Source organism: Eremothecium gossypii, chromosome II (genome assembly GCF_000091025.4).
Source record: "Eremothecium gossypii ATCC 10895 chromosome II, complete sequence".
Taxonomy (NCBI): Eukaryota; Fungi; Ascomycota; class Saccharomycetes; order Saccharomycetales; family Saccharomycetaceae; genus Eremothecium; species Eremothecium gossypii.
In genome coordinates this window covers 750590-773875 of record NC_005783.5, presented here as the reverse complement: position 1 = coordinate 773875, position 23286 = coordinate 750590, and the positions used below count along the sequence as shown (strand labels likewise).

The window sequence follows — 23286 nt, the reverse complement described above, 5'->3', positions numbered from 1 at the left end:
AATATCGACGCAATCGAAGATTTTTACATAAAAAGAAACGGAGGATCGTTTTACTAAACTCACAAGCCAGCTCATGTCGAACACAAGGATACTACGGCAGGTTGCCTCAAAGACAGTGACTAACGGTTGGAGCAATGAGCGAAGATAAGCGAAACGGCAAGGACGCACCGTGGGAGCTGTCGTATGGGCGTGATGGTGCGGGCTTTAACGGAGACGATTTGGACAAATTTCTTGAGCATGGGTCCAAAGCAGCGCGGCGGGCCTCGAACGAACAGCTTGTGTCATCACACCTCTCACAGTGGAACTATAACCAGAATCGGGGAGCGTTGATGCAGGGCATCGAGGAGGCATCAGAGCTGGTGAGCGATTTGGTGCGGGAGAACGATGAGAGACCGATGCATGTGCCAGACAATGATCTACAGATTTTACAAGTGAGCTTGAGGTTGGATGGCAACTGGAAGGATGACTTGACGCTTGACAAGGAGGCGTTGGCACAGATTTTCAAGACACGCGCCACCTCTGCGCTCGAGCATCTTGCGAAGTTGCTGGTTCGCGTGCAGGACACCTCTTCGAAGGTGTTCATCACGGGCGACCTCAACGCGGGCAAGTCGACGTTGTGTAACGCTTTGTTGAGGAAACGGCTTCTACCCGAGGACCAGCTTCCGTGCACGAATGTTTTTTGCGAGATACTTGAGGCCCGCGAGAACGAGAACGTAGAGCAGGTACATGCCATTCCTGTTTCCATCGCAGCAACTGTGAAGGAGGCCTACGACGCGTATAATATCCTGGACCAGACTACGTATCAGGTATTCCCACTTGAGAAGCTTAACAGTCTTGTGCACAAGAACACAGAGTACTCGCTTCTAAAGATATACATACGCGATGACCAGCGGCCTGCAGAATCCAGCTTGTTGAGAAATGGCACTGCTGATATCGCTTTGATCGACTCGCCCGGGCTAAACATGGACTCTGTGCAGACGACTGAGGTTATGTCGCGTCAGGAGGAAATCGATTTGGTGATATTTGTCGTTAATGCCGAAAATCAGTTGACCTTGTCAGGGAAAGAGTTCATTTCTACAGCTTCCAAGGAGAAGAAGTTAATGTTTTTTGTTGTGAATAAGTTCGACCATATCAAAGACAAACAGCGTTGCAAGAAATTAATTTTAGACCAGATTAAAGAGATTTCGCCGGAGACCTACAAACAATCTACAGAGTTTGTCCACTTCATCTCCAGCGAGGGTGTATTTATTGATGATTCAAATGGAAATCCGGATGGTAGTGACCCAGATGATAATGATAATGATAATGAAAATCGTCATGAACCAGACCCAGACTTTGATGGCTTGGAAAACAGCTTGCGTAACTTTGTGTTGAAGAAGCGGTCGCTATCTAAATTGCTGCCCGCTAAGACGTACCTAATGAAATTGTTGTACGATATCGAAAAGATCTCCTTGTGGAACGTTCACGTTTATAAGGAAGAAGAAAACCAGCTAACGTCCGAGTTGGAAGAGCTAGCTCCAGTCATCAACGGCACAAGAACGCACTGTTCAAAACTCACCGAAGCGGTCGACAGGAAGACTGACGAACTTGTTAATGACGTTTACGACTTCACCAAAAGACGCATTTTATCTTCACTCGAAGTTACTCATAGCGATTTCCCTCGCTACGATGGCCTTTCAAATATCCATGACTATATTTTTAGGGCCAGACAATATATTATCGACCAGATCAAGTCCAGCGTTGTGAGCAGCGAGTTGTATGCTAGGAACTCTACTCAGCAGGTTGTGAACGAAATCAACGAGTTGGCCAAGAACGAGCTAGGCAACGACTTCATGTCTGACCGTGTATTCCAAAGTGACCTCATGTTCTCCAGAAAAAAACATTCTCTAGGGAAGAAGCTCAGCGTGCCTTTCAATGTCCAAGATCTCTGGGCACCCTCCTGGGATGGCTTCCTCTCATACGTCACATGTGGTTTTCAGGTGTGGAATTCTGGCGTTTCTACCGAACCGGTAAAGTCACACGAGCTCACGGACCGCCTAGGCCTCTCCACTTACTCCATCAACAAGTACTGGACCTCACCCTCTTTGCTTCTTACGTCACGCATCCCAGCTCTTGCGGTCTACTCCTACGGTGGTGTTAAGCTAGTCACCAACCTTCTACTCTACGGAACGCGCTTTTTCAGTTGGCAGTCCCTTCGTAAGATTTCCACCTCGTTGCTGCTTGTGGGTTCCGCGCTCGGCGCTGCATACATCATCAGTGACTTACCGCGTGCCCTTCCAATTAATTTATCTAACAACTACAGAAAGAAGTTGCACGACCTGGACTACATCCATGCCAACGCTGACCGCATTTCGAAGGAGGTACGCGAGGTCCTAAAAATCCCTACCCGGGAGGTGGTTAAGTCCTGTGAGCTCGTTCTCGACAAGAAACAAGAACAGAAAAGGAAGCTTGAGGTCAAGATGCAAAACAACGCCTTGAGCGTCGATTTTTTCCACCGTTTAGCACAGAGAGCATCTGTGCACAGAGGGATGGTTGAAGAAATTAACTTAGAAGTAGACTAAAGGGCTTCTTGGTTCTTTGGCGACCCGTCTACGTTATGTAAATAGTTAACTATATACTAATACGGATGAGGGGAACTTATCTCCGTCCTAAGCTTTCGTTGGTTTTCTGCGTCTGTTGGCTAAGACAACTTCGGAAGCGGGCTCCTATGCTTAATAAGCATATAATATCGTTGAGGCATATAAATCAGCAAGGAATATGATGCACGAACCAGTTTAAGGAGGAGGAGGGGCTATTTAGCACGAGAACTGTAACTAAACTATACTCAGGAACGATGGGGTTACCAACTTTTGCGCCAAGAAGCTGGGGCTACAGGGGTACCATCACGCATCGGCCACATGAGGAGGGTCTTGTTAAACTGCCCTTGAAGGACAAAGAGAAAGAGCCAGTAACACTTTCAGACCTGCTAAACGAGCACGTTCCTGAACTAAAGGATGGTGCGCGATTCTATCTACACCCATATTTATACAATGGTATCCTGCAGACGATGTACCTGTACGGCGCCGACTTCAGCCAACAGTATAAACCATTTTATGGCCGTGAGATCGTCAGCTACTCTGATGGTGGTGTTTCGACGGCAGATTGGGCCATGCGCGAATGGGATGACCTGTATGCGGCACCTGAGGGCTACAACAAGGAGAAATTCGATGCGGATGCTGCCAAGACGCACCCTGAGAACTGGCCGAGACTACAGCCAAATACACGCTTTCTCGATGAAGAAGAGCTTGCGAAAATACCAAAGGATACGCGCCCTCTAATTGTCGTAGCACATGGTCTTGCTGGTGGGTCGCACGAGAATATCATCCGTGCCCTGGTTACAGAGCTATTGTCAGTTGGCAACGGCCAGTTTAATGTCGTTGTGCTAAACTCCCGTGGATGTGCACGTTCGAAGATCGCCAACAAGAAGCTATTCTCTGCTTTCCACACGATGGACATTCGGGAGTTCATTAACAGAGAGCATGCGAGACAGCCGGAACGCAAAATATATGGTCTTGGCTTCTCATTCGGCTCTGTCATCTTTGGCAACTATCTAGGTGAGGAGGGCGATAAGAGTCCACTTTCAGGCGCCGTTTGCTGTGCTGGGCCTTGGGATATGTTCGCCTCATCTAAAATGCTGAATGATGATTTTTGGATCAGCCGCCTCTTTGGCAAAAATCTGGTGAAGCATTTGTCGAGATTGCTTCATGTTAACCGTAAGGAACTGGAGTACGATGGCAGCAAGGGTGACGATGTAGAAGACGCGTCCCCAACGAATCCTGCCTCCCATATCTTTACTAAGGAAAATCTGGCGCGCGCCTCGACCATGGCTTGCACACGCGATTTCGACAACTTCTTCACTGCGCCTGCTCTTGGTTTCAAGAATGCCAATGACTACTATAAAGCGGCTAGTCCCGTTAACATTGTGGGCAAGATAAGAGTCCCAACACTGTTAATCAACGCTCTGGATGATCCGATGGTAGGCGCCGAGGGTTTTCTTCCAATCGAAAAGCTAAGAAGTAACAAGCATATATTGTTATGCACGACAGACATAGGCGGTCACCTAGCCTACCTGGATAAAAACTATACCCCATGGATGGCCGGTAGAGTAGCTGAATTCCTATCTAAAATGGACACGCTAGTTGCCTAGGGCTGGTAAATACATGTGGAACGTATGCCGCCCTGGGGTTTATATCTCAAACTGCTAGACATAAATATCAACGCCCATCTTCACCCCTCTGCCTCTTCCAATCAGCAGACCCACTCTGCCGTCCCGCGGCCCCGGCAGCTGGCGGGATTTCCATAGGCGCGGTCTTGCTACCCAATAGATCAATCGCCTCTAACTCGTCCCGACAATGCAGCAAATATCTTTCCTCGTCAGGCAGCTGAAGGCGTAGCAGCTTTGTAAGGTATTTAGTGAGAAACTGTAGGTCGTCCTCGTCAATCTGGTCGCGAGGTAGACGGTTCCGCACAATATAACGGCGGCTCACATCTTTCACCGAGCGGTTTGAGAATGCAATCACATAGCTCATAGCCTTGTTCCAGTTTACTGAATATATGTGCGGCTCGTCGAAGCTCTTCTCGCATGAGTCCACATGGACCCACCGCTTCAGTGCATTTGAGTACACTTCGCACCAGACGTGATCCTCGCGGTTCCAGGTGTACCGCGCTTCGATTCCAAACGAGCGCAGGATCAGCATGAACAGGTTGCACCACTCGCCGCAGCGCCCTGTCCGTGTCTCCAGCAGCTTCAGCGGGTCGTTGTACCGCGGAAACCGCGCCACATCACCGCAGTCCTCGCATCGGAATAGCTCAACGACAGTGCACCGGTAACGTGCCTCTTCCACCGTCGGCTTGCCATGCCCCACTGCCGCCTGTTTCTTGGCCGTTCCGCAGCGCGCGCACAACGGCTTGTCGCACCACGTAAAGAACTCGTCCTTGAAGTAACGCAGCAGCTCTTGGACTAATCGGTCCTGGTAATCGTCAGCCCCCGGACCCTCTTCCACGCGACCGTAGATGCCCTCTAGGTCCAACGCGTCCAGCACAATACCATACAGCGCGTCATTTTCATACACGAAGCACAGTGTCTGATGCAGCTTACATAGCTCTCTCGCAAGTGCATTCCGTCTCACCAACTCCTCGCAGCGTTCCCGGTCACTACTGCGTACCTCCCTAGTCTGCGCCAGCACACACCGTTTGTATAGCTGCAGGAAATCCGCCGCCACCCGCTCAAAGACCTCCTTCGTGCTAGTATCCTCGCTCACGCGCATATCTTCAATCCCTCGCACCTTTCTTACCGTCAACACCACTGGGAAACAAATCACTAGGGTTACTCCTTTTTTTAAATCCGGCTTCCATACCACTGATCGATGTCATCTTATGAGGTAACCAATCTATCATGAATGACAAAGTAGCAGCCACCCTGGTGCTGGTGGTTACCTACAGCATAGTTGGAGCCTCTCTTTGGTGTCTAACCTATGCTTGGCATGATGAGACGAAGCTCTACTACTGGTGTATCGTACAGTTGCTGCCGGTGATGCTTTGGGTATGGTGTGTAATATCATGGTGCGGAGCACAGCTCTTTGGCTACGCCAAAAGAGGGAAGGCTGATTAAGGCCTAGCTAGTATATACAGGTATCTAATGAAGAGAGATTCACTGAATGTGAAAAACGTAGCATTGCTGTTTGCCGATGCGCAAGAGAAGCACGCGATCTTCGATCATGTGGGGGCTGAGATCGGCAATGTCTTGAGCGGGACGACTACGATCAGGCCCCAGGTAGACGGCGCCCTGGACCAGCTTGCGGCGAGCCTCGGCGCGTGACGAGCCTGTGGCTAAGCACATGAGATCGACGAGTGAAGCAGAGCGCGGGGCCTCGCGCAGGATGCCCGCGTCTGTGAACAGACGCAGTAGCTCACCAGCGGGCAAATCCACACGAGCGCCGCCAAACAGCACATCAGAAACGGTTTCAGCGTCTTTGCCGTGACCTAAGCCATGCAGCAGGTCTACGACCTCGCGCGCAAGCAAGCGCTGTGCCAGGCGACGCTGCGGAGCAACTGTGTGCGCGGCCACGGCCTCGTCGATGGCAGACAACGGAAGCATGGTGAACAGGCGCAGGAAGCGCGCAACGTCCGCGTCGGAAGTATTGACAAAGAACTGGTATAGCTGATAGGACGGGGTAATGACAGGGTCTACGAAGACCGCGTTCCCCGCGCTCTTGCCGAACTTTGCGCCAGACGCTGTCAAAAGTAGCGGCACCGTTACGCCGAACGCGGGGTTAGCCGCCGCACCTGGCGACAGGCGACCAATCAAGTCGATGCCAGCGGTGATATTGCCCCACTGGTCGCCGCCGCCCACCTGGATTGCCACGCCGTGGTGCGTGTGCAGGTGATAGAAGTCATATGCCTGGAGGATCTGATACGAGAACTCGTTGAATCCCATGCCGCTGCCACTAGAAAGGCGCGCACTGACCGAGTCGCGCCCCAACATGTTCTGCACACGGATGTGGCGCCCGTAGCGTGCCAAAAAGTCTAGGAGACCCATGTCCTTCCACCATTCGACGTTGTTGACCACAACTGCATGCCCGGACTGTGCCGGCGCCACACGGCTTCCGTGGTACTCGCGTCCATTCTCGAAGAAGCGCTTGAACTGGCCGCTAATCCTACGCACGTTTTCCAAGCGCGTCGCATCCGCAAGTGCTGTGCGCTCGGTGGACCGCCCGCTGGGGTCTCCTACCATGCCTGTCGCCCCACCTATTAATGCCACGACGTCGTGACCACGCACGTAACAGTGCAACAACACCATAAGTGGCATTAGGTTTCCTAAATGCAAAGACGAGGCCGTCGGGTCCGCCCCGCAATACAACCGCGGCCGCTTCCCCTCTCGCAGCTGCTGCACTAGCGCATCTACAGGTTCCGATATCTGTTGTACGAGGCCCCGCGCGCGCAGTTCGTCCAGGACTGTCCCGCTTCCAGTAGAAAACCATCTCTGCCGTGTCCCACCGTGCAACCACGGCCTCATAGTGCGCATGAAGCAGGACATCGCTACAGCCAGTGTGGATCCTGGCTCATCCCTGGTGCACTATGGTCTTGCGCAACTAAAATTTTTCAACGTAAGGCAGCCGAAGTCCGAATGATACTACTTCCTAGCACAAGTTCCAATCCTAGACCTTATCAATAAGATTGTCTAAGTAAGTCACACTTCGGTTTTCGCACGTCAATATGCCCCCAGTTCCAGCGTCTTCCTATGCCCACCAACAGCCTTCCAATTGGGAGAAATTCAAGATGGGGCTGATGATGGGCACGACCGTCGGCATCTGCACAGGAATCCTGTTTGGGGGATTCTCGATCCTGACGCAGGGGCCAGGCCCCAACGGAGTGATCAGATCCTTGGGCCAGTACATCGCGGTGTCATCAGCCACATTTGGGCTGTTTATGAGTATCGGGTCTGTGATCCGGTCCGACTCGCAGTTGTTGCACCCTGCCTCCCAGCTGCAGCAGGAGGCCCGCATGCATGCATGGAAACTGCGGGCACAATACGGCCTTTACAGGCGTGATTAGGTGTACAATGTTGTGTATTGAACTTTTTATGTGTAATGAGTTACTATGTGCGGGGCGTGGTGCCCAAGACGGCGCTTCACCCACCGCAAAGCACTCTCTGTGCAGGCCGTTTCACGAGCAAGCCATGATCCGTTACGCACTGCTAAGGAGCGGAAGGCGGACACTGCAGACTCGGCCCTCGCCACAGACACTAGAGGAACTCGCTCGTCTGAAGAGCCTAGAGGACGTGGATAGTAGTGTTATTCGGAAGCTAATTAACCAACGTACAGAGGAGGTAAACGCACAGAATGAGGCTCAGATGCTAAAGAAGCTATCCGCGGAAGGCCGGGACTTACAGAACGTCCCGGGCAGTCGCTATGCTAGGCCGCTATGGCTGCTGCTGATTGGATGTGCATCGGTGTATCTAGTGCGGGATTGGCTAAGAATGAAGGCCGAGTACGATGCGCGTGAAACTACTCTGGAAACTCGCGTGGAGGGGCTAGAGGCGGAGCTGAAATATTTGTTGGAACCTAAGCCTGGAGTGCTAGAGGTAGAAGTCGTTCAAACAGAGGTTGCATCTTCTGCGCCCTGGTATAAACGCTGGCTCTGGTCCGGTTCTCGCTGACGCGCTGCGCTGCGCTATCAATACATAATGTATTGCAAGTTTACTGACAGTATCTAGAGCTCATGGCCGGGGTGATTTCCCTGCTTCGTAATTAGAATTTACTTTTCTTTACCAAGATGCACTCCCCCCCAGATTGAGGGATATTCCATACTTGAAACTCACCGTTATTGCTTGCAACGTATACCCTGTCTGAGAATTCATCGGGGAAGCCAAGGCAATGGCGGACGGAGTCGTCGACCTTTATGTGAGCGAAATGCCGCTCCATATTTTGGTTTGGGATTTTGGAAATGACCTTCTTCGAAAGAAAGCTGGCAAATTGCAAGGTGCTCTCCTTGCTGAGCTTACCCTCACGTAGTAACGCAGTACTTTGTGAATCACTGAGTGATTTGTTCTGTTGGCCCTGGCGTTCGAGGTCGAAAATATGAATAGTATCAGTGTGTCCTACACAGGCGAGGTAACGCCTAGTTGGATCTATCTTCATTTCGTAAATGGAACACGGGCGCGTACCGCGCCTAAACTCATGCAGTAGTGTGTTTCCGGATTGTAGTGTATTCTCGTCACCAGTACTGAATATTCTTACTATTGTACCCTTATCGGACGCTGTGGCGACCATCTTCCCGTCGTTGCTAATACAAAGGCAGGCAACATTCCCCTTGTGAACTGTATTGAGGTAGTTGAGCGGGGTCATATTCAAAGCATCATAAACCACCAGATCGTTTAATATATATGAGTTCTTGTTTGTCCTGCAGTATGCTGTGTAGCACAGAATGCTCTTGTCGTCGCTGCACAGGGCTATTCTCACCATGCTTGTCTCGCCTTGCAGCTGCCGTCCTACCACCGATGTCGAGACGTGTCCTTGGTCACTTACCGCCATCTTTAGCTTGTCTTCAAGCACACTGATGGTCTGCAAGAGCTTCATACAAGATATATCATAAATAAAAATCTGATCACTCGATAAAAGTACACACATTCTCTTGCGGTTCATCACAATATCCACAACCTCATGCGGGAATGTCAATTCACATATGGTCGTCTTGCGCTTGGTGTTCACGATGCGTAGCTTACGCGCCTTCTGCAGGCCTTGGTCTCTGTTCACAACTGCGATCAGACTCGTCGCAAACAACATCTCCGTCACAAAATTAGAGCATTGGTCGCCCTGAGCCTTTGTCAAACATTCAGTATCGCATGATTCACTGGTCACAACACTATTCTCGAGCTCAAAACACTTACCAAACGGGTCGCAATTGTAGATAGTCATAGAATGGGGTCGACTCACAGCAGAAAAACAACTTGCATCCTGGTTGAACCGTAACACCTTCATAATCTTGGAAAGTACAGTATATCCCAGCAGCTTTCGCTTGTGCCCACGCGTGATTGGGTACTGTGGTGGGACCAATTGTGGGGCAAGAGTTGCAAGAAGCGGGCGTTTTAAGGGTTTAATACAATTACAAATCACGGTATACGTCAAAAATCCACGAGTTCGAAACACGCGATATGCGTAACATTGGGCGATTTCTAGAAGTCGTGAGAGCTGATGGCAACTTTCCCGCCAGCGCATGATGAGGATCCAATATCTCGGGTAGAGCTTGCGGTGCCCACCAGTTGGTTGTCATCCTTTTCTTGCTCGGTCTCTTCGACAGGGATACCCCATTCTTCAATAGCGAAGTTCTTCCGTCCATTCTTGAAGGCCCATTCTGAGCGTATGACATGCATCTCTCCCCTATCAGATATCACGGGCAGCTTAAGCACATGGACAAGGCCATGTTGCACCTTGTTTGGTTGCGATTTGTATGCGCGCTCAAGAAATTGCTGCATTTCCTGATTAAAAGGCTCGAGGCAGATCGCAGCATCGAAGACAGCTTCTATCTGGGACATGAACAGGCTTCCACGTTGGCTAAAAAGATCCCGAGATATAGTAGCCAGTAGAACACAGTGTTCGCGATGCTTCTTCACCAAGGATCGAACTCCATGAAGGAGCGTAATGGCCTCGTGGAGCTGCACCGCACTGGGTGCGTACATAGCGGGATGTAGGAATGCGGGGATAACGATTCGGAAAAGCTGACTGGGCTGCGCCTCTAGCTTCAGCTCAAGCTGGCGCAGCAGCGTTGCTATAGGCTGTTGTGGCGACAAGGTCGACACTTCAGTTGCAGTAGGAGCAGGTAGCATACGACTAGTTATATCGAACTGGTGCCGGTAATGAGGATGAGGGTCAATTTCTGGCTCCGAGCGCTGGCTAGCACCACAATTATCACCAAGTCCATACCTCCATGCAATTCTGAGATCTTGGCTACGTGCGACCGGTTTTGCACCCCCTCCGGCTAAGTTTTGCACCGTGACCTTCGATTCCTCCTGGGAAATGCGAGATTTCTTTACCTCTTTACGTGTGCCCTGGAATATCCCCGGCAGCTCCTTCGCATACTGAGTGTTGAGCGTGATGACCACCACATGCGTATTCCCTCCCCGCTGTGCGCCGCGACTTTCCGCGCGGTTATGTGCTGCTCCCTGCGCTGCAAAGAGCTTTCCAAGTACCGATGCAAAGTCTGTACCCCCTTGTTCTTCCACCAGAAGCATCTGGCCCATTGGCAAGCCCATATGCCCTAGGAGCCGATCCATATCTGCACAACCCGTGGATGTTGTGGGATGCGAAGTAGCCGGCGACGGACGCAAGCCCGGATGCGACTGCCCTGCCACCTCACTGTGGATGCCAAGCTTCTCCACGCCTCTAGAAAGCCTGGAAACGTTGCTTGTATCAATTTGGCCAGCACGAGCTGTGCCCATGTCTCTGCCTCTGCTGGTAACTGCTCTTAGACCTGTCACTTCATCGCTGCGAACTGGGGCCCCACGTATTGGCGTGAAACCTCTATTGGGCACGGTGCGAGAGCCACTTATAATTTCAGACCTCTTCCTAAACGACATAAAAGAAGTATACTCTTAGAAATACATCTATCAGTGCCGCTCTGACGCTATATATCCTTGGCGCTATTTGATGTCAAGTTGGGATGAGCTTCAAAATTTTTGGCTCGAACATCACTGTTACCCGCCTTTGGTGATGTTTTGCTCGTCTGGCCCTTTTTATCAGACCCAGACAATCGCACGTCATCTCATCTGCTGTCTCTCAGTACAGTAAATAGAGCATGCGCAAGCTATTCCGACATATCCAGAACGTGCATTTTTGTGGGAATCCGTTTGGACGCTTTTGTAGCAGTATTAGGGGTGCTTCTACTCCGAGACAAGAGAAATGTCGTAACAGGAGGATGGGAATCCCAGTTGCAAAGGCCTTACTGGGACTAGCAACCCCGTACACGGCCTATGCTCTATACATATCGCTGCAATCGAACAGGGAAATTACTGCGAGGGAGAATAAACTCCAAGATAAGGAATCGATGGATTTCGCAGACACACTAATCAAATATTCTCAGCTAGAAATTCTAGGCCGCTTCGAAAACCCGTTTACCGAGTACCGAATTCAAACAGTATATGAGTTCTTTTTTAATCGCTTGGTAGAGGTTTTTGAGCGCAACCGCGGAGGTATTCCGGTGCAGCAGAGCGCGATGGATGATCTGATGCCGGTCCACAAGCCTAGCTGGACCAATGGAGAGAATATGGAATGCGAAGTCAAATTCTCATACGAAGTGCTGGGTCCCGACCAGGCCCCAGCACAGCGGCAAGCTCAACAACTTCCACCTTTGCACGTTACGTGGCTGGGGCAATCCTGTAGCTACATTGTATATCGCAGTGTTAAAATACTCACTGACCCGCTGATGTCTGATTACTTGTTGCATAACAAATTAGGACCCAAACGTATCACCAAAATGCCTGCACAGCCAGAAGAGGTTCCTGTACCTGATGTTATTCTGGTATCGCATAACCATCCCGATCATCTGGATGAAGTGAGCATGAAAAAGTGGGGATCCGGGAGTTCAGCCGCCCTGTGGATAGTACCGAAGGGTTTAGGCGAATATGTTGAAAGACATGGTGTGGAACGATATGTTGAATTGTCCTGGTGGGAGACTTGCCGTCTAAAATTTCAGGGCACAGGGGAGCTTCCCTCGAGTTTGGATGTTGTGTGCACCCCCGCAATGCATTGGTCTGGCCGTACCTTGTTTGATGCAAATAGATCTCTCTGGGCCTCTTTTCTCATACGTGACAAGGATATGCCTGTGCTTTTCCACGCAGGTGATACAGGGTATGTCGCTGATCTTTTCTTGCGGATCAAAGAGCGTTTTGGCGCCGGTGTGAAGTTAGCACTCTTGCCCTGTGGCCAGTATTGTCCGGAATGGCACCAAAAGCCACGCCACATCAGCCCTAGCGAGGTTTTAATGATAATGAAAGATATGGAAGCAAAAAGTGTCCTAGGTGTCCATTGGGGAACATTTGTACTCAGCGGGGAATACTTTCGAGAACCGAAGGAGAAGTTGGAGATATTGGCAGAGTTTGAGGGTGTGAGAGACAATTGTTACTGCCCGGAGCTAGGTAAAACAATAACCATATACTGAATTACGTACATAACATGGAATATAGACAAGGCTCTCCCATAAAAGGAGGCGTTCAATCAACCTGTTTAGAGAATTCCTCTAGCAATTCCTCTGAGACAGTAAACGTATGTTGCCCCACTTTCGGGAAGACGCCCTGGCGCACATCTTCAACATAGGAGCACAAGGAACCTATGGCGTCCCCGTGGAAGTCCGCGTACTTCTGCACAAATTTCGGCGCCTTCCCTGGCAACATGCCCAGCAGATCCGACTGTACGAGCACCTGCCCGCTTGTCTGGGGGCCCGCGCCAATGCCAATAGTAGGTATACTGAGTTTCTCCGTTATGATACCGGCTAGTTTAGTTGGAATGCATTCGATGACGATGGAAAAACAGCCTGCAGCCTGCAGATCTTTAGCCCGGTGGTACGCCGCCAGCGCCTGGCCCAAGTCCTTTGCGCCCTGAACCTTGTACCCGCCCAATGCATGCATGCGCTGCGGGGTCAGCCCGACATGGCCCATTACTGGGATCCCGCGCCTGCAGAGCTCTGCGGCAAGCTCAAGACAGTAGTCGTTTTCTTCCGCGCCAACCTCGAGCTTAACAGCACCCACCCTGCTGGATGTCTTCATAAGCGAGATCGCCGTCTCTACTCCCTGCTCAATGCTTCGCTCAAAGCTACCATATGGCATATCTGCAATTATAAAGGACGAGCCTGGTGCTCTACACACCGACCGGACGTGGTATTGGAACTCCTGCAGATCCAGGTCCACCGTGGACACATGACCCAGCGTGGACATTGCCAGCGAATCACCGACCAGTATCATGTCTGTGTGTGCGGCGTGTGCCCATGTTGCTGTGATATAATCATACGCGGTGATCATCGAGATCGGCTCTTTTGCATGGTACTTCTTAAAAATGTCCGGAATTGTCTTTTGCTTTGACGAGGAATGGATCGAGTACATACGCCGAAGCGCCATGGCTTTGATTGGTCTGCTAGCTAGCATATCGGCCTTCCGCTGTACTCCCTTGGTTCAGGACATCTATCCGCCACTGGCTTAAAAATGCGGTTTTGTATTTCCGGGCTTGGAAAATGCTGCAATCAGAACGCAGCTCTTCGTATAACGGTTGCGACACGTACTATTGTATGTGCGTCGTACGCGTATATTGAACTCCACGCGTGTACAGAGGGGTGTTGATATGGTCTGCACATAGGACGCTCTACGCGATGGGAACTCATGGAGGGGCTCATATTCAGTGACACACGATTCGACTGAGGACCCTGTTTTAGTATGCCGGTATAAAGAAAGCATCACACTGGCGGTAGTCGAACGCTAATTATTCGATACCGAACAGGTGAGTTTCCGGAGCAGTAACGCACAGTAAATCAGTGTTCCCGGAACAATATCCTATTTCTAAGTATGGCTTGCTTGCGATTCTCTAGCTGGAATATACATAGGAGGGCAGGAAGGCCGCGAAAAGAAGGAGCATTTAGGCTAGGCCCTGATCTCTGAGGTACGCCTCGTTATTGGGTTCTCTGTCCAAGAACTCGCCCAGGTTGTCTTCCATCTCGTAGAGGCCACCGCGAGCTATGATAGTGTCACCGTATAGCTTGCCAAGAGTGGGATCCAAATGGGCCTTCTCAAAGCGGGAGAAGTACATATCAGCGGCAAAGACTTTGGACCATTGATAGCCGTAGTAGCCTGCGGCGTATCCCTCAACGATATGGGAGAACGAGCAGTAGGCCCTCGTTGGCTCTGGATTCTTGATCAAAATGACGTCCTCACATAGATTGTTCCATAGCGCATTCAGGTCGAGAGTCTCATAACTACCCACGTGCTTGTGCACAGCCATGTCAAGTAAGGCAAGACTTGTATCAAGTTATCTATGGCGGCATTGGCGCGCTTCGACTTGACCATGCAGTCGACCAAGGATTCGGGTATACGCTCACCTGTCTCTTAGTGTTTGGACAGGTCAGTGATGACATCCTTGCGCCATATCCAGTATTCGAGCATCTGGGATGGCGCCTCAATAAAGTCCCTTGGAACCCACGACGAGCTGCAGCAGAGTTCAGGAGCACATAGTAGTTTATGGCTACCGTGCCCCAATTCGTGAAAGAACGCCTGAACCTCGTAGTGCTTCAACAGAGCAGGCTTTTCCTTTGAGGGGTTGGAGAAGTTACAGACCAGCGACGTGACGGGATATACCCTGGAGCCTTCTTCGCTCATATCCGTATACACATTGTCGAAGCATGCAAGGTGCCCAAACTTACCGTCTCTCGGTGCAAGTCAAAGTACAACCAACCGGTGAACTGGGGGGCATCCTAGTCATCCATTTTCCAAACGGAATACTGTTTGTCATCCTCATGCCACACATTGCGCGTCGCGGGTTCTGTTTCTTCCACAAAATTATGCCTAAAGAGAGTGTTGTAGGTGTCTAGCATGAATTTAATGGTATGCTCCAGTGGAAAGTACTGTGCGGTCTCTTCTTCATCCACACTAAAGTTGTCCCGGAGGAGCTTTTGCTCATAGTAGCATAGATCTTGGCTGTATAATTCCCCATCGTAAAAATTCCCTAGTTCCTTACACTCCTGCTCTTTGAGCTTCTTTAGGGTCTCCAGTTGTCAGCGCTGGCTGGCTTTAATTTCTCACGAAGATCGTTTAGAAATGAGTTCACATTATCCACATTTTTAGCCGTCTTAACCTCAAGCACGTATGCTGCGGTCTCCACTGTGGGAAGTTTAACATTTGCCAATTCAGCAAACATACGGGCTGCTGATTCAAGGGCAGTTTGAACCTTGTCATTTATTTGGGCTGGAGAAAGGTCCCATGACGGAGCTGGTTGAGGTATTTTAACGGTACTCATCTTCGTTAGACGTGCAATCAGGTCTTGAAATGGCGGTTTGGCTGCAGTATTTAAGTCTAAAGGGAAAGAGGGCGAAACCGATTTCGTTTTGCCCGCTTTATACCATCAGCATTGCATGCAGCCACCGATATGTTCAATACACTACGAATACCATTGATAGGAACCCAGAAGCGTATTTCGGCGGAGTCATACTGCCGCAGAATACTGCAGAGCCAACAACTCTGGAAATTGCCTAACTCTTACTAGAAGCATAACAACTCTGAAAAATTGCTTAGCTTGCTAGAAGCATAATGTACTACTCAAGTGCCATTCCAAAATGTCAAAAATCAAAAAAATAAATGTTAAAATCTCCGATACCGGGAGTCGAACCCGGGTCTCCACGGTGAGAGCGTGATGTGATAGCCGTTACACTATATCGGAATTTGATGACGGAGTTCTGCTGTGTATGTTACTAATCTGGTTTTTTTTATCATTATTGTTGCGTCAAGGCCGGTACGCAACGATTAGCTTGAAACAAGATGGTCGGATGATAACAAGCAAAACCAGAATACGAGCTCACACCAATGATGGTTGCCCAGGTGGTAATGTCTTTGGGTAAGAGAGTGCCGATGTCTATGTTACATATCTCTATTATCACGTGACGCATGATGCTAACAGTGAAAAATTTTGCTAGCGCAGAGCACTTTAAACTAAACAGGCGCCTCAATATCAAGATCGTCCCTCACCCCCAAGCAATCGACCGACTTGCGCAATGGGTTTCAGGTTCCCTGTGAAAACAAAACTTCCTCCCGGATTCATTAATGCACGAGTGCTGAAAGATAGCTTCAAAAGACAGCAGGCAGCAGATCATGAAGTGACGGTTACGGCGCTAAAATACATTGCCAGAAACACGGCTTTACCTACGCGGGCGCGCATGGAGGCCCAGCTGCAGCTAGCGGTGATGCCAAACTACACACGCATGACACAGGTTAGAAATAGGTGTATTGCCACCGGACATGCCAGATCTGTCATCACCGATTTCCGCCTTTGTAGGACGCAGTTCAGAGAGAAAGCGAAAAACGGAGAGCTACCTGGGGTGAAGAAAGGTGTATGGTGAACGTGGCGTTCCAACTGCCACTACATGCAGGGTGCATAGCGTTTCTCGGCGTCATCGAAGGAGTATTGCAGTTTTTAGTCCCATGAGAGCGCTGTAGTATAACGGCTACACAATCTATTTAGATATATAATGAAGCGAGGAGGGAACAAGATTGTGTAGAGTACATCTGTTGTGTAAAGGAATGAAAATAAACGACATTTTTGGGGATTACAAACGTAGGGATAGCTCAAGTTTCTTTATTGATGGGACAGACGTGCTGTCGGGCAAGAACCTGCAGAAAATAGGCCGGCCAAAGCCTCCATAGTTCGGAATTTTGCAGATCATTTCGCTCCAGTGCTATGCGGCATGCACGGTGAAGCTGGACAGCAGCGGAGTACAGGGCTCCAGTCTAGCCTCACCCAGCGCCAGCAGCGCCCGCCCATCACCAGTAAACAAAAAACATAAAGAAGTATTCAATCAACTATGTGAGTAGTTTCTTGTAGGCAGTCTCCCTACAAGACCACACACTTTTTCTTCTTCTTCTTGTCAGACTTCGCCTTAGACTTGCCTTGTTTCCCCATCAAGGAAGCACGCGTGGCCGCCTCAAACACCTCGCGCACACCAAAGCCGGTCTTTGCAGAGCACTCAATGTACTCTACCGCGCCGATCTGGTCCGCTACCTCCTGCGCCTGAGCCTGCGAGACAGGCTGCTGTCCCTGCTGTCTCAACTGCTCGATCACTTGCGGATCGTTCCGCAAGTCAGCCTTGCACCCCACCAAGATGATCGGAACACCCTGGCAGAAGTATAGCACCTCGCTGATCCACTTCTCCATCACGTTCTCCAACGAGTCTGGTAGGTCAATCGAGTAGCAGATCAACACAACATTGGAGTCTGGGTACGATAACGGCCGTAGCCTGTCGTAATCCTCCTGCCCAGCCGTATCCCAAAGCGCAAGCTCCACCCGTCTGCCGTCTACCTCCACATCTGCAACGTAGTTGTCGAAAACCGTAGGAACATACACCTGTGGGAACTTTCCCTTGGCAAACACAATCAAAAGACATGTTTTCCCGCATGCACCATCTCCGACGATCACCAATTTTCTCCTGATACTGGGGTTATGCATTTGCTGAGACATCTCGTTCTTATTATTATATTGCAGCGCAACGAGCTAGTGGTCCTCACTTGCTAACCTCCAGAGCTGGTTGTACTTTTAAACTATTTTGAGTGACTTGTTCAATGTTGAAAACCACCAAAAAACACAAATTTGAAAACCACAGTAAAACCCGCGATCCATTCTACAACAAACCCTCACAACAGTCCCACGGCACCGACAGCTGGCTGAAACTGCGCGTCGCCTTTCATGGCTTGGCCTGAACAGTATCGTGGCACAATCGGCGCTCTGTACGCCTCTTCACGGCGTATTGTGCCCGAACGCCGTAGGTTGGCATGGCAATGCCTTGTGATCACGTGATAAGGCTGAGCATCTACGGAGTTGCGGTGCGGTGTGCGGGAGTATGCGTAATATGTCACGTGTGCGTTTTAGATAAAGGGAATGCAAACTATGGAACGTTAATGCGCAGAATGGAGGTGGGCGACGCAGTGTAGCACTTCGGTATCACCGTAGCGATCAATAGTTAATAATCCGTAGCCTCGGCAACGCAGCCAGATGGGTCAGAGCATTGTCGAGACGGAAGCCCGCGCCGGCGCGCGGCCGCGCAGCAGATGTACGCTTATAGTAGGATATGTAGGCGGAAGCGTCGCAAGCCAGCCGGCACGCAAGGCGCTGCACGGCCAGCGGACAACGGCTCGGCGTTGCTCAGCGTCGAGCGTATCATGTGACTGCACGGAGAGACCGTGGATATGTATGTAATTGACCGATGACTATGGATGCGGCGGCCGCGTTCACAGGACCAGACATTTCTTCTTCTTCTTGTCACCGTGGACCTTCTTCTTGCCTGCAGACGCGGCGGGCTTGCCAGAGAGTGCGGCGCGGGTCGCAGTGTCGAAAACCTCCTTCACACCCTGGCCTGTGCGCGCAGAGCACTCGAGGTAGGCGACGGCGCCTATCTTACCGGCGACGGCTGAGCCCTCTGCGGCGGTCACGGGGCGCTGGCCCTCGGCCTGCAGCTGCTGGAGCACCTGAGGGTCGTTTCTCAGATCCACCTTGCAGCCTACCAGTAAAATTGGCACGCCCTGGCAGAAGTGCAGAACTTCGCTGACCCACTTCTCCTGCACATTGTCCAGCGAGTCAGGTAGGTCCACAGAGAAACAGATAAGCACCACATTGGAATCCGGGTACGACAATGGCCGCAGCCGGTCGTAGTCCTCCTGGCCCGCTGTATCCCACAGTGCCAGCTCTACGCGTCGCCCGTCGATGTCCACATCTGCCACGTAGTTCTCGAACACCGTGGGCACATGGATCTCCGGGAACTGCCCTTTGGAGAACACAACGAGCAGACACGTCTTCCCACACGCCCCGTCGCCGACAATAACCAACTTCTTGCGTATGTTGCCGCCTGTCTGGTACGCCATATTTCTGAAACTGTCACTTCCCAGCCTGTTATTGTCCGAGTATAAGCAGAACCTGCGCTCTTCTGCGAGATCTCCCCCGCGGTCTCAGATCCTCCTTGCTAGCGTGGGCTTCCTATTGCACCGACGCTAGAAACGAAGCAAATTGGACGCTGCTTGAGCTATGGAAACGCACTTGCAACTGTCCTTAGGATCTGGCAATGGCTGTGACCAGCTGAGAGCTCCTCAAAAGGTTAAAAATCTGAAAACTCACCGCAAATGAGCCACGCAGAGCCTCGAGAATCTTCAACGTTTCAGAGTTCGAGAGTGTAATCCAATCACCTCACACGAACACCGCCGGTCTTCTGCTAGGCCAGACAGCGGAGTATCTTGTCTGCTATTGGAGCGGAAGTCTCATAGTACAGGACGATACTCGATGTCCCAGATACCTATGTTGTTGGTGGGAGGCGGAGGAGCCGAGGCAAGATGCAGAGGACTGGCCGGAGAAGGCGACGCGACGCAAGGGCCCGATGAGCTCGGCTCGATATCAACGGGCGCGACAGTGCCATCGGAATGCAGCAGGTAGGCTCGGACATCTGAGATTAGATGGATGGACGTTACTGTTTTGGACAGCGCAAGGCGTGTGGTGGGGCACAGGCGCGTTGGATCTGTGGAGTCCCGGTAATAGAGGACTAGGGCGGCGGCAGCGGCACCAGCGCCGTGTGCCAGCGGCTCTGTGTAAGCGAGTACGGAGCCATCGGTGCGCATGCGCAGGGTGTCATGCCGTGCAGTGTTGCGTGGGTCTTGGGCGCAGACAGAGCCATCTGGGAGTAGTAGGTGCAGTCGGCCGTCTGTCGTGAGCGCGGCTGCGAATGTAGCGGCAGTATCGAACTGGCGCAGCAAAGGCATTGGAAACATGCGTAGCAGGACCAGCTGGGGGGAGTCGGGCATATCTTGTAGAGAATATTGCACAAGGCCAGTCTCTGTGGCGACCCAGAAGGTGTTTCCGGTGCCGGTGCGGATCTCACCTGCGCATGCAAGTTCCGGAAACTCTGTGGCAGTGAGCAGCCGCAGTGTTAGCCGCCCGGGGGCGGGTATGAGTAGGACGACCTTCACAATATAGCTGGTTCTGCTGCATCTAAGCCGGCAGCTGAAAGCAAGCGTTATGTCAGGAGATGACGGGCTTGCGTCGGCTGTCACCTGACCAAGCTGCTTCACATCCAATATCTCATCAACGTCGGCAAAGATGGCATGCGTTTCGAGCCTACATTGCTTCCGGCTCTCGAGTTTCATGCATTCAACGCTCTTTTTCTTGCATGTCACGATGAGTAGGCGGTTTATACTGGAAATATAGATGAAACGCTTAGCGCAGTGTGTGGAGCTGAGGACTATATTGGAACCGGTGTAGGACTGGTAACTATTCTCATATACTCCCAGGCCATCGCTGAATAGAACAAGGACGTGCCGTTGGTTTGCACATACTTGGATGATAGAGTTATTCTTTTTCCAGCCTGGGAGCTTGATCTCCTGTTTATGTTCTAAGTCATAAAGAAATATCTCGGACGCGCTGTAACAGAGAATGCCCCTTTCACCGAACGGCTCAAAACTGTAGTATCCTTTAATCTTATGTGTGTTTACTGCCCTTGGTGCGTTTTCATAATTGTGACTTGGTGTAATAACCGTAGCATCGCTGCATAATATGGTGTGGCGGTCTATCAACAAGGTATCGGAAATAATGGCCGAGGCTGACTCCAAATGCAATCTGACTAGTGTCGGCTCGCTGTCACTGGCCATAAACTTGTACACCAGAAACAGGCAATTTATCTTTATCGTCCATTCGGCAGAGGGTTCATCGAGTAAAACCTTCTCAATATGAAACAGCTCATCTGCTAGCAACCCATTTAAATCTAGATGTGAGAGTGCTTCTTGAGACCTCAGCGAGTTACCTATATCAAAGGTCGCTATTGCATGTGATCTCCCCATAAGCTCAACATTTTCGATATAAGATATTTGCGTCCCCGCCCAAAACACGACGGTCGGTCCCAAACTCAATGCCCCATTTGCAACAAACGGCAAATCATGATTCCATCTGTCCCTCTCGTCAATCACCGAACTTAACAGTAGTTGACGCTTTGTCACTTGGACTAGATAGTTGTTGGTAACGAAGTAGTATATCGTGGCGCCAGCCAAGTCGCTAAGGATGCCATCAACTTCGTCGCATTCCATGTCTTCTTCGGAAGAAAAATAAAGTACAAACGCCCTGGTTATGGTCGCCCCATCAGAACCAATAACCAAATAACCTTTATAGCGTCTATCATCGCCACAAAGTCTTGTATACACTTCTTCGGCAACGGCATCCAGTCCTATGGTCCATATGCTGTTAAAACGCAGGAATTCTCGCAGGTACAATATGTTTTTAAAATGGGCTACATGACCATTAGTTGATATGTTAGACAGCACGGATGATGAGCAAGACCATAACTCTTCCTGTATTGTACCTGAAATGGCAGGAGTTTTATCGCGGAAAGAGATCAGCTCTTCCGCGTATGCAAAGCTGGTATCCTTGGTGTGTCTTCTAAGAATATTTGACATAGACTCCACATAGGCTCTGTCATCGAGGATTGCAATGCCAGAGAGATCTAGCGTTATCTCAAATACCTTTCCAAAACTTATAATCTGTAGTTTATAAGCTTTTGCAGATTGTGGCTGGGAAGGCACTAGGGTAAAGCCTTTCAAACCCTTGAACCTGGTTAGTCCATAAAAGTTGATTGTGCCGCGATCATCTGCGAGTATCAAGCCAAGCAGGTAGATACTGGTGGAAAATATCACAGCACGTGTAAGTGGAAGGTATTTTCCCGGGTCCAACTGCTGCAGCCTGCTCAGTATCTGAACGTCATACTCGAAATGAGTGATAGTACCAAACGATTTCTCAAGTATTAAGGGAATTCCGTGACTTTCTGATGTTAAAAGCTGGTGGACAGAAAATAGGTCCACTGTTTTCTTGCTAATGGCCAGGCAGTAGTTATTATTCAACGGAATAATATCTTCGAGCACTTTCCCATCAGGAACAACAAATTGATGGACTTCAGGAATACCAACGCTATCTATTGGCCAGGTTACAAGGTAGTAGTAAATCCTTGATGCTTTCAGTCCGCTAATGAATACAATTACTTCGGATTTGGAAAAAAGGTATGAACAAGCCAAAATTTTAGTATTCAACATATGCATGTTACGAACTAACTCAACGTAATATGGGCAGCTATTCTGAAGCTTAAAGAATTTCACTGCACTAGTTTCTTTCTCGTATAACATAAATCGGTCCTTCTCTGGGTGGATGATGATTTTCCATGTCAATGCCTTCGTGGGTTTAGCAAGTGCCCACCAATGAACTATTTGGGGTTCAAGATTGTCGTTAAATACCACAGAATAAAGTATATTATCGGCAGTAGTGATTAGCAGCGTATCATCTATAAATTCTGGTTTATCATGCCTTATTGTCTTGCAGTCTGTCACCTGCCCATGCAGCCGAAAATAGTTGGCGCTACCTGCGATTGAGATACTGCTTTTTAGCACAACTAGCGTGGTATTTATTATCTCTCCATTTACTGGAACCTCTTTATATGTCGGTTGTGCACCCCCAGTTAAGAGGAGTTGTTCAATATCCGGGTCGTCCAACGTATCAGGATTGTGTGGCATGACCCTTTCGCGGGGAGCAAAAGTCTTGTTGATAACGCTCCTGTCTGCAAGCTCGTCCAACACCTCCAACTTACCCGCTGTCTTGTTAATCCTCATAGGTACAATACACCTCTGCGCAGCAGCTTCTAATGCATTGCCCAGTTTGAACTCATAGGTCACACTCGATGTTGTGCTGAACACAGATGCTGTAGAACCAGCCCTGTTAACATTGAACAGCTCATATTCGTCCATTCCGTAGCTATTCCAAGCGATAATGCACCAGCGTCCTTGTTAGGTATGTTGTTTTTGCGTGGTAGCGTCCGTGAACAGTAGATGTACAATTGATATTCGCGCGCGAGGTAGAAGATATATTTCTCACAATCAACACATTCCGGTACAAATAACTTACAATACGAGGAATAAGCTTGCTATTGCTCTAGTGACTAGTTCCCCAGAGGCAATTCTCTTATATACTAGGCACTGGTTTGTTTGATACT

At 50.1% G+C, this 23286-nt stretch overlaps 15 protein-coding genes, 1 non-coding gene and 1 pseudogene across 17 annotated transcripts, besides 1 other annotated feature; 7 read left to right on the top strand and 10 right to left on the bottom strand.

The window, feature by feature from the left end:
* Positions 1 to 134: 134 nt before the first annotated feature.
* FZO1 (mitofusin) lies at positions 135 to 2561 on the top strand (the record flags this gene model as incomplete). Its single annotated transcript, NM_208497.2, has 1 exon — positions 135 to 2561. The coding sequence occupies one exon, from the start codon at positions 135 to 137 to the stop codon at positions 2559 to 2561; it is 2427 nt and encodes an 808-aa protein (NP_983144.2).
* Positions 2562 to 2833: 272 nt separating this feature from the next.
* Positions 2834 to 4186, top strand: AGOS_ABR194C (ABR194Cp; the record flags this gene model as incomplete). Its single annotated transcript, NM_208496.1, has 1 exon — positions 2834 to 4186. One exon carries the CDS (start codon positions 2834 to 2836, stop codon positions 4184 to 4186), a length of 1353 nt encoding a protein of 450 aa, NP_983143.1.
* Positions 4187 to 4253: 67 nt separating this feature from the next.
* On the bottom strand, positions 4254 to 5306 carry PNG1 (peptide-N4-(N-acetyl-beta-glucosaminyl)asparagine amidase; the record flags this gene model as incomplete). The annotated part of the gene is made up of 1 exon (NM_208495.1): positions 4254 to 5306. One exon carries the CDS (start codon positions 5304 to 5306, stop codon positions 4254 to 4256), a length of 1053 nt encoding a protein of 350 aa, NP_983142.1.
* Positions 5307 to 5434: 128 nt separating this feature from the next.
* On the top strand, positions 5435 to 5650 carry ERI1 (Eri1p; the record flags this gene model as incomplete). The annotated part of the gene is made up of 1 exon (NM_208494.1): positions 5435 to 5650. One exon carries the CDS (start codon positions 5435 to 5437, stop codon positions 5648 to 5650), a length of 216 nt encoding a protein of 71 aa, NP_983141.1.
* A 39-nt stretch (positions 5651 to 5689) lies between these two features.
* MSY1 (tyrosine--tRNA ligase MSY1) lies at positions 5690 to 7075 on the bottom strand (the record flags this gene model as incomplete). The annotated part of the gene is made up of 1 exon (NM_208493.2): positions 5690 to 7075. One exon carries the CDS (start codon positions 7073 to 7075, stop codon positions 5690 to 5692), a length of 1386 nt encoding a protein of 461 aa, NP_983140.2.
* Positions 7076 to 7254: 179 nt separating this feature from the next.
* MGR2 (Mgr2p) lies at positions 7255 to 7593 on the top strand (the record flags this gene model as incomplete). The annotated part of the gene is made up of 1 exon (NM_208492.1): positions 7255 to 7593. The coding sequence occupies one exon, from the start codon at positions 7255 to 7257 to the stop codon at positions 7591 to 7593; it is 339 nt and encodes a 112-aa protein (NP_983139.1).
* Positions 7594 to 7717: 124 nt separating this feature from the next.
* INA17 (Ina17p) lies at positions 7718 to 8197 on the top strand (the record flags this gene model as incomplete). The annotated part of the gene is made up of 1 exon (NM_208491.2): positions 7718 to 8197. The coding sequence occupies one exon, from the start codon at positions 7718 to 7720 to the stop codon at positions 8195 to 8197; it is 480 nt and encodes a 159-aa protein (NP_983138.2).
* A 91-nt stretch (positions 8198 to 8288) lies between these two features.
* ATG21 (Atg21p) lies at positions 8289 to 9518 on the bottom strand (the record flags this gene model as incomplete). Its single annotated transcript, NM_208490.2, has 1 exon — positions 8289 to 9518. The coding sequence occupies one exon, from the start codon at positions 9516 to 9518 to the stop codon at positions 8289 to 8291; it is 1230 nt and encodes a 409-aa protein (NP_983137.2).
* A 194-nt stretch (positions 9519 to 9712) lies between these two features.
* Positions 9713 to 11113, bottom strand: ELP4 (Elongator subunit ELP4; the record flags this gene model as incomplete). The annotated part of the gene is made up of 1 exon (NM_208489.2): positions 9713 to 11113. The coding sequence occupies one exon, from the start codon at positions 11111 to 11113 to the stop codon at positions 9713 to 9715; it is 1401 nt and encodes a 466-aa protein (NP_983136.2).
* A 218-nt stretch (positions 11114 to 11331) lies between these two features.
* FMP30 (N-acetylphosphatidylethanolamine-hydrolyzing phospholipase D) lies at positions 11332 to 12693 on the top strand (the record flags this gene model as incomplete). Its single annotated transcript, NM_208488.1, has 1 exon — positions 11332 to 12693. The coding sequence occupies one exon, from the start codon at positions 11332 to 11334 to the stop codon at positions 12691 to 12693; it is 1362 nt and encodes a 453-aa protein (NP_983135.1).
* Positions 12694 to 12745: 52 nt separating this feature from the next.
* On the bottom strand, positions 12746 to 13672 carry ECM31 (3-methyl-2-oxobutanoate hydroxymethyltransferase; the record flags this gene model as incomplete). The annotated part of the gene is made up of 1 exon (NM_208487.1): positions 12746 to 13672. The coding sequence occupies one exon, from the start codon at positions 13670 to 13672 to the stop codon at positions 12746 to 12748; it is 927 nt and encodes a 308-aa protein (NP_983134.1).
* A 484-nt stretch (positions 13673 to 14156) lies between these two features.
* Positions 14157 to 15530, bottom strand: AGOS_ABR185W (annotated as a pseudogene; the record flags this gene model as incomplete). The annotated part of the gene is made up of 1 exon: positions 14157 to 15530.
* Positions 14157 to 15530: a sequence feature (ABR185Wp; non-syntenic homolog of Saccharomyces cerevisiae YCL057W (PRD1); mutant allele with 3 frameshifts and 1 stop-codon; intact copy of this gene is found at this position in Ashbya aceri).
* A 348-nt stretch (positions 15531 to 15878) lies between these two features.
* On the bottom strand, positions 15879 to 15950 carry AGOS_t0041. The gene has a single exon. It is a non-coding gene; the product is annotated as a tRNA-Glu (tRNA).
* A 331-nt stretch (positions 15951 to 16281) lies between these two features.
* Positions 16282 to 16626, top strand: MRP2 (mitochondrial 37S ribosomal protein uS14m; the record flags this gene model as incomplete). The annotated part of the gene is made up of 1 exon (NM_208485.1): positions 16282 to 16626. The coding sequence occupies one exon, from the start codon at positions 16282 to 16284 to the stop codon at positions 16624 to 16626; it is 345 nt and encodes a 114-aa protein (NP_983132.1).
* A 491-nt stretch (positions 16627 to 17117) lies between these two features.
* Positions 17118 to 17741, bottom strand: AGOS_ABR183W (Rho family small GTPase; the record flags this gene model as incomplete). Its single annotated transcript, NM_208484.1, has 1 exon — positions 17118 to 17741. One exon carries the CDS (start codon positions 17739 to 17741, stop codon positions 17118 to 17120), a length of 624 nt encoding a protein of 207 aa, NP_983131.1.
* Positions 17742 to 18508: 767 nt separating this feature from the next.
* AGOS_ABR182W (Rho family protein) lies at positions 18509 to 19138 on the bottom strand (the record flags this gene model as incomplete). The annotated part of the gene is made up of 1 exon (NM_208483.1): positions 18509 to 19138. The coding sequence occupies one exon, from the start codon at positions 19136 to 19138 to the stop codon at positions 18509 to 18511; it is 630 nt and encodes a 209-aa protein (NP_983130.1).
* Positions 19139 to 19528: 390 nt separating this feature from the next.
* On the bottom strand, positions 19529 to 23041 carry MMS1 (Mms1p; the record flags this gene model as incomplete). The annotated part of the gene is made up of 1 exon (NM_208482.1): positions 19529 to 23041. One exon carries the CDS (start codon positions 23039 to 23041, stop codon positions 19529 to 19531), a length of 3513 nt encoding a protein of 1170 aa, NP_983129.1.
* Positions 23042 to 23286: the final 245 nt, after the last annotated feature.